The sequence below is a fragment of the Typha angustifolia genome, chromosome 2 (assembly GCF_048772165.1).
Source record: "Typha angustifolia cultivar Huaian chromosome 2, ASM4877216v1, whole genome shotgun sequence".
In the NCBI taxonomy this organism is placed as follows: Eukaryota; Viridiplantae; Streptophyta; class Magnoliopsida; order Poales; family Typhaceae; genus Typha; species Typha angustifolia.
In genome coordinates this window covers 1875798-1884865 of record NC_133240.1, presented here as the reverse complement: position 1 = coordinate 1884865, position 9068 = coordinate 1875798, and the positions used below count along the sequence as shown (strand labels likewise).

General features: G+C 35.0%; 1 protein-coding gene across 1 annotated transcript; it reads right to left on the bottom strand.

Moving 5' to 3' along the window:
• Positions 1-418: 418 nt before the first annotated feature.
• On the bottom strand, positions 419-6896 carry LOC140768638 (protein NRT1/ PTR FAMILY 8.3-like). Its single transcript, XM_073108993.1, has 5 exons — positions 5700-6896; positions 2413-2518; positions 2100-2317; positions 1452-2008; positions 419-1364 (listed from the first exon to the last, which is right to left on the bottom strand). Exons 1-5 carry the CDS (start codon positions 6750-6752, stop codon positions 560-562), a joined length of 2739 nt encoding a protein of 912 aa, XP_072965094.1. The 5' UTR covers positions 6753-6896; the 3' UTR covers positions 419-559.
• Positions 6897-9068: the final 2172 nt, after the last annotated feature.

Genomic DNA, 9068 nt, shown 5'->3' with positions numbered 1-9068 from the left:
TACAACAATGAATAATTTTTACCATAAACACAAAATTTACCTTCTGGCAGCATCTTACAATGAATATTTCTACAATAATAATATACAAACATTATCATTCAGCAGAATAGATTTACAAATACTTCTGCAACAATTTTATAAATTACAATATACAAATATTACTATTCAACAAAACAGTTTTACAAAATATTTTTATTATAATTCGAATAATAGAAGAAAATACAACCAAAAAGTACTACAACTTCAAATATATTTACATAACATAACCAACATGAATAATAGAAAACAACAGATTATACAAGGCATAAAATCCTTTTTCTTTGAAAACATACAATAAAGAGATGGACTTAAATGAATAAAATTAGAGCTGGTAAGCCATAGTGCTTACTGTTTCAATTGTCATACCAAACGCTTCCATTTACCAAAAGAAATTACAAGTTCATAGTTGTAATCACGCTTACATTTTGATTGAATCTACTGCTTAACAGTGAAACAACTTTCCATGTGAAGATAATTATATCATCAATTAAGTGGCGAGATCCATTCCTCTTCTGAAACTTCAGCTCTCCAAAATGACTTTCTTTAGTGTGTAGTTCTTCGCAAAAGCAAGATATGTGATAAAATTCACTGTACACAGGCCAGTCAAGCTCCAGAAGAAGTAATCAAGGTGGCCTTTGTTCAAATCATCTGGTATCCATCCAGGCTTCCCTTCTGTTGCCGTCGTAACTGAAACGAGTGTTACGATGAGGGAGCTCAAGTATTGGCCCAGAGAGACTGTGAGCAATGCCAAAGCAGTGCAAATGCTCTTCATTGATTCAGGTGCCTGGCCATAGAAAAACTCCATCAGAGTGATAAAGATGAAGACCTCTGTGACTGCAAAAATTACATATTGAGGAAGCTGCCATGCGATGCTTATAAGTTCGTCCTTCTTAGCACTCTCTAATCTCCTCCATTCGACAAATGCAGCAGTCGCCATTGCGATGATTGCCAGAAAATATCCGATTCCCATCCTCTGCAACTGCGAGAGATCTTTTGAAAACCAGCACCTAATTGTTGGCACTAGTACTTTGTTATAGAGAACAACAAAAGCCATAACACTAATCACTTCAACAGAGCTCAAGGATGCCGGTGGAATGGCGAACGACCCGATTCTGGTGTCCATTGCACTCCCTTGCTGGATGAAAGTGGTATTCATTTGAGAACACGCAGATGTATAGATGATACTAGTTGTCCAAATTGGAACAAACCGTAGAAGTATCTTCAACTCTTCTACTTGTGTTACAGTACATATTTTCCATGAACTTTTAAGATCCTTGTCCTCTAAATGATCTGAATCATGAATAGTAGCTGCTTTGTCAAAGAACCTGAGAGTATAATGAGGAACTTAACGCTATGTACTTAACCTTCATTCAGGAAGTATATATAATAGAGTACGTTAGCATGAGAATTACCTGAATTCATCAGTATGTGCTAGTTTTAGTTGAGCAATATTATGTGCAGAGTTGGAACTGCCCTCATAAAGGAGATTGCTATTTGTTGGACATTGCACGCTTGTCTTCCGGAAAGATGCAACCAAAACCTGGCAAATACTCTTCAATGGACTACCATTCGGAGTTCGCAAATGGTAAGTTGGTGTTCCAAGTAGGAAGCCTCCCAATGCTAGTATTATGCATAGAGTTGATATACCATATCCAAGTGCCCAATCTATATTTTCTTGGATCCAGACTATGAAAGTGCCAGAAGCAATCCCTCCGAAGATGAAACAGATAAAGAAATAACTGAAGTAAGATCTCTTCCTTTCTCTGTCTGTAGGGTTCTCATCATGGAACTGCTCTGCGCCGAAAGGAAGCACCGCCGACCTCACTCCTCCACTGCCGAATGAAACAAGATACAATCCAAAAAAGAAGAGAGTTTTCTTTGTTCCACTTGATGTTTGCGATGGGTTCACCTCAGATAGGGAAGAACTTGAAGTCAGAGTCAGAGTTGTAAGAGTTATCAGTATCATACCCTGAGAGTATATCAGAAAATAAGAAAATTGGTATAAAATTGCTTTAAGAATGACTGTATGAGCTGAGATGCAGGAACTGAATTTGACATACAATTAGGTACATTATGAGGGAGACCCAAATGGTCTTGAAATTGCCCCAATATGTGTCTGCTATGACAGCTCCAATAACTGGTGTAAAATAGCTCGTTCCATGCCAGGTAGCAGCATTTGCTGCATTTGAAGCATTACTGCCATTAAGGACAGTGCGTAGAAATAAGACTAAGTTCGTTCTGACGCCATTGTATGCTATGCTGTCTAAGAATTCAAAACCTTCAAAAATCAAAGTAATGTTATGTTAAAGAAACAAAGCAATTGAGTTTGTTGCACCAAAGAAAATCTTAATTATCGTGCAGATGAAAGTTCACCTAAAAGGATTGCTGGTGCTCTCCAGTCAGTAGGTTGGCGCTGCAACTTGGGTTCTTGAAATGCTCCAGATGATGCTTCGTCATTGTAATTCCTTGGCAGCTCACTCTGAAAAAAACAAGTGTCAAAATTAATGCCATCTTTCTTTGCTACTTGACGGAGTCACTGATGTATTCATTTTGATTATGACTTAATATTGATTGGTAGTTTCAAATGTGTTGAGTTTCATAGGTAGAGTGCACGACACATTAATTATGTTGCTATTCCTATGATGAATATATCTAAAATTGAATGCTTGCTGCTTCAACGTTAATTTGCTACCAAAAACAAAATTAAGTTAATCCATAGGTAATTCTTTCTTCTTTCTCTGAGGATTTAGGTTTTGCGATAGAGGGAGAGAATACTTCTACCTTGATCAGAAGAAAGAAATTGGATTGAAAGTGAAATTTTCCTGCGTCCATATAGACCAGAAAGCAACTTAGTTTTAACTAGCTCAGTATAAAAAACCTCAATCTAGAAATAACTTGAGCTAAAAGGTGAACATGTTGGAATGCATGCGTGTTTAGGGCAGCCTTGTATATTTCCTAGAACTCTCGGACATTAGAACAAACTACCGACGTTAAAAATATGCTTGAATAAATTTGAACAACCAACTTTCACTTCTTGGCTTGAAGTTTTTGAAAAAATCCCTAGACACACGTATGTATCTAAACACTAAGCAATGATATCGCTCGTTCTCTTAAGTAAAAGTCCGAAGAAATATTAAAAACGAAAGCAGAGATGAACGCCAAGATTTTAACGTGGAAAACCCAAACGGGAAAAAAACCATGGATCCAAACTCGGATCAAAACCAATCACTATAATAGTAGCAGTTACAAGACTGACTCACAAAACACTCCGTCGATCCAAACAACTTTGTTTCTCTCAGTCTTGATCGCTAGAACCCACGATTCATTGCTTCTTGTGATTGAAGTCCAATCTCAGTAGCCCTCGAGATTGATCTTTCGTCTAGATCGCCCTTAAGACGAAAGATTAAATTCTTGTAGATGAGTGGAACCTTGTTAGTAGAAAAACCGATGTAGCTTCAAGAAGTCACCCTCAATAATGTTTCTTCCACCACCCTAGAGTTAGGGCAACACAATACTTATATATGATCTCCAAGATAGAGCCAAATCCGAGTCTTATTTGTACTCATGAAAGTCCAAGATTTTCAAACTTCGTTGGTATGACTTGATCTCATCAACTTTGCTTCAATAATTTTATAATTTTTCAAACCAGAGATATTCTAAACTTGTGTAAAGCTCATATACATGAAAAAAATACACCTAGAATATTTTGTACATAATTGCCAACAAATAAAACCTAACAATCTCCCACTTTGGCAATTTGTGACAAAACACCTAAGTTATAAGATATTACAAAGACTTCAAACTGAGCTATCAACAAGTCTAGAATATTTTGCACATCAATCCCTGCAAAGAAACATATACCAATCCAAGATCAAGTGAAAATAACTTGAAATGAATAAACAATCCAAACACAAGTTATCAAGGGAGCATAAGTTCAAAAATACTTAAGCAGACAAAGTTCAGAATTACTTTAAGCAAAATTATAAACAAAGATATAAAAACTCTAATAAACTCCCCCTATGCCAACACTCCCCCTACACCAGTAAACTCCTAAACTTTAAACTCGCACCACACACTACACACTAGACACTCTCCCCCTTTTTGACACAAATGCCAAAGACTAGGAACTCGGAGGGAACTAACGATGAAGAATCGTTAACACAGAGTCAAGTATGGTTTTTAGAAACCATGAAGGCCCTAAAAGAAACCCATCTTTCACTTGAAAACGCTAAAATATCACATTCAATCGCACAAGAAACATCAAGATATTAACTTTAACGTGATCAAAACTCGAAACCGCACGAAATCAATCAAGATCAAGAGACTTAATTGAATAAAAAATAAGAAAATTGATGAATGATCATACCTCGCAAAAAATGAAGAAAATCTTAAAATTTCAGCCAAAAGACTTTAAAAGGATTTGAAGTGAAAATTTTGATGAAAAAGATGAAGATCTTGAAGATTTGGATTTTTTTTTTAAATTTAAACTAAAACAAATCAAAAATCTTTTTGGAGATGCACTTCTAGAATTTCAAAATATATTCAAGACATAGAATATGACAATCAAATGAAATAAGTCATACACAGATCAATCAAATCATCAAGAGCATATTATAATCAATTCTAATGCATCACTCAAAATTAAATTAATCTTGATTGATCATAACACTATGTATATGCAAGTTGAGCGTAGATAACATGAAACAATCTTCTTAAACAAACTTTCCTATTTAACCAATGATGCAACACAGTAGTCAAACCGACTTAGTATAGAAAATTTTGCACTTTTCGACTTATTCTCCATAACATGATAGGAATTTTTCCTGTAATTTTTTTTTTAAACATATAGCTGCAATGATGGCTTTCACACATGAGTAGGTAGTCCTTTTTTTTGTAGTACAAATCAAACAATGTGCAAGTAGATATTCACATATATCATTTTTTTTTTGAATTTGCAAACAATGTACTGAGTCAAACTGGACTCTAAACAAGACGGCTTTCATACTAACTCATTGTAGCCCTTTTCATTGATCTTTTATGAATATATTTTTAATGACTAAGCATGAGGTCAAACTATGCAAATCAAAGTCAATAGTGAGCTATTTAAAAAAATATTTCATGATGTCATGCTTACTCAAGAATACACATACGTTATGAGTGCATTAAATTTAGATTCATTATTATAGAAGTCGAGGGAGTGACAAAATCAAAATTGAAACAATATACTACAAGATGACAAAATTGACTATAATAACTCATAATCAAGAGAAAAATCATATTTTTATGTCAAGAGTATAATATTGAATCTAGGAGTGCATCAATTTTTTTTTATAGCAAAAACTCTCGACAAATCTAAAACTAAAACCAAAGAAAATTTCAGAGTAAAATAAAACAAAAAAAATGAAACGAAATAATAAGAAACTCGCAAACTAAAACACAAATCAATCCAAAGCACAAATCCCTAAAGAAGTACGAAGATACTGAAATCTCTGTAAATCCAAAGGTTTTGTAAACAAATCACCTTTCTTGACCCATATGGCCTTTGTTTTCATCCCATAAATAAAAGCACTTCTAGGTTTTTGCAAAAGTTTGCAATGAGGTCGAATATGCCCTAGAATGCCGCAATGATAGCATGTCGGAACAAACCTTTTTCTACTCACCTTTTGTTGAGTAGTGTGACTAGAGTTTGCCTTTGGTACCGTCGAAGATTCACCAGTTTGTATATTCAAGTTCTGTTTAGAAGGGTTCATCCAGGATTGCTTTGTAAATGCAGTTGTTTGCTTTAGGTATTCCTCCTTTTGTATACCTGCAGAAACAAATACAGTTTTATTATTATTTGAATTACCAGTATATCCAACACCATACCTGTCTTTTCCAAAGATCTGAGCTTTTAGAATCTTGTCCAGTTTGTTCTTCCCTTTTAGAAATGTAACTTCCTTATGCAATCGCTCTAGTTCAATTTCATTAGCCTTCATTTTATTTTTCGCATTATCAAGTTGTTCAGAAAGGTCTTTGACACGTTCAAGCTCCAATCTGTACTTCTCCTCAAATTGAATTCTTTTTGGTTCGATTACCTTGAGTCGTTGAAGTAGTCTAAGATTGCTTTTCTTGAGTTTAAACGACTCTAGATATAAGTCATTATATGCCTTTTGGATTTCAGATTCATCTTCCTCAGCCGGTAGCATATCAAGATCATCTGTACTATCAGTATCATCAACAGAGTCAGTATTAAGTAGAGAAGAGGTAAAAGCTACAAAGTTTTCTTCGTCTTTTTCAGAATCAACATTAGATTCATCTGAGTCATCCCAAGTAACTTTCATAGCTTTGCTCTTCCTCTTAAGACGATTAGGGCATTCTTGTGTGATGTGTCCAAAACCAGAACATTCAAAACATTGAACTTTATTCTCAGAATTCTTATTTTTCTGTTTGACATTGTTGTTGGTACCATCTGTATTTGAACTCACAGTATTCTTCTTTTTCACAAAGGCTTTGCTTTTATCAAGTTTTTCAGCATTCAACTTGTTTGGCTTCCGAAAGAATTTATTGAACTTTTTGACAAACTTGGTCAACATCTCAATATCTAAATCGTCTTCATCATCAGACTCTTCTAAATTTTGTTCAACTGTAGATAGGGCCATCCTTTTGGACTTCCTCGGTTTTGAAAGATCGGACTCAAATGTTTGTAGATTTCCTACCAATTGTTCAACTTTCATAGAATCGATGTCCTACTTTCCTTAATAGCTGTAACTTTTGCCTGAAACCTTTCTGGAAGAGACCTAAGGATCTTACGGACAATTCTGTTTTCAGGAATTTTCTCTCCTAGGTTGAAACTGGAGTTGACTATATCACTCAGCTTTGCATAGAACTCATCAAATATCTCATTCTCCTCCATACGTAGGGTTTCAAAACTAGTAGTCAACCTCTGAAGTTTCGAAAGTTTTACAGCCACGGTTCCTTCGTGAGTAGTTTCTAAGATCGTCCAGGCTTCTTTTGCTATCTCACAAGTAGAAATTCTTTTAAATTCTTTCGAGGAAACACAACTAAAAATAGCATTTATTGCTTTGCTATTCCAGCCGACTTTTTCATAATCAGATCTATCCCATGAGTCAATTGGTTTCTCAATAAGTTTTTCATTCACCATATACATTGGTGGTGTCCAACCGTTCACAATGGCCATCCATACTCGCTCATCTATAGATTTCAAGTAAGCTTTTATCCTAGCTTTCCAATATCCATAATTTGATCCATCTAGGATAGGGGGTCTAATAGATGAGGGTCCATCTCTATGAAAATCCATGCCTATCTGATCTCTCTCAAAGAGTGAGAGAACCCGCTCTAATACCAATTGAAAAAATCCCTAGACACACGTATGTATCTAAACACTAGGCAATGATATCGCTCATTCTCTTAAGTAAAAGTCCGAAGAAATATTAAAAACGAAAGCAGAGATGAACGCCAAGATTTTAACGTGGAAAACCCAAACGGGAAAAAAACCACGGATCCAAACTCGGATCAAAACCAATCACTATAATAGTAGCAGTTACAAGACTAACTCACAAAATACCCCGTCGATCCAAACAACTTTGTTTCTCTTAGTCTTGATTGTTAGAACCCACGATTCACTACTTCTTGTGATTGAAGTCCAATCTTAGTAGCCCTCGAGATTGATCTTTCGTCTAGATCGCCCTTAAGATGAAAGATTAAATTCTTGTAGATGAGTGGAACCTTGTTAGTAGAAAAACCGATGTAGCTTCAAGAAGTCACCCTCAATAATGTTTCTTCCACCACCCTAGAGTTAGGGCAACACAATACTTATATATGATCTCCAAGATAGAGCCAAATCCGAGTCTTATCCGTACTCATGAAAGTCCAAGATTTTTAAACTTCGTTGGTATGACTTGATCTCATCAACTTTGCTTCAATAATTTTGCAATTCTTCAAACCAGAGATATTCTAAACTTGTGTAAAGCTCATATACATGAAAAAAATACACTTAGAATATTTTGTACATAATTGCCAACAAATAAAACCTAACAGTTTTCTTGGAGTTCTTGGGTAAATTTTGTTCGAAATTTTTTGAAAATTAGAAGGTCTCAAATTTGAATTTGATATAGTGGAAATAGCTGCTCGCATTTGTTCAAACAAGCTTAGAACATTCAAAGCAAGTTCGAACAACTTCAACTAACAGAGCATCCTCCTCCTTCAATATTTGACGTATAGATTATGCTACAGAGTTTTACAAATTAAACTAGAAAGCATACACTAATACATAATTTGCCTTATCACAAACTTACCACTTGCAAAAGAACTAACACAACGTTTTTATTATTGTAAGAGCAATATTACGTACCTTATTCATGTGTATAATTAGAGAGGAGGAGGAGGAGGAGGAGGAGGAGGCTTACTTTAACCAGCAGAGGGGCTTTGTTCTCCTCTCTCCAAAAACTCTCAGAATTCATTGATCAAGAAGAGGAACAAGCTCTTCCCCTCTTCCAATACTTCTTGCAAACTCCCATTAGACTTTTATATAGGAACAGGTTCTGCAATACTTCCCATCATTTCCCACACGTAACTATTTACCAACAAAATTTATAAACATATGCAAAATTTAATTGGGGCATAATTAACCGGCAAGTTGATAACAAATTTTTCGATCAATTCAAATTGGTTGGCATTTTAAATTCACACCCAAACAGTCACATGTATGATATCAATGACCCTACAAGATTTACTCAAGATAGTGTCAGGTGGTTATACAAAATCAAAGAAAAAAGCTAGTAGAGAGTGAATAACCAAGCTCTTATTTACATTAGCATGACAGAGACCTCATTTATAATGGTCTGTTGTCAAAGGTTCTAATAAATAAAAACAACAACTAGAAGGCCAAGGTCAAGATTTTTTAATGTATCTTGATATAATGAAGCATGGAAAAGAAACTAGCTGTTGTCAGCTCTGCATAATGGGAAGAGTAATATATTTAGAGTAGCTGATTCAATAGATGGATAGGTTTAAAGTATTTTTCTACTCTA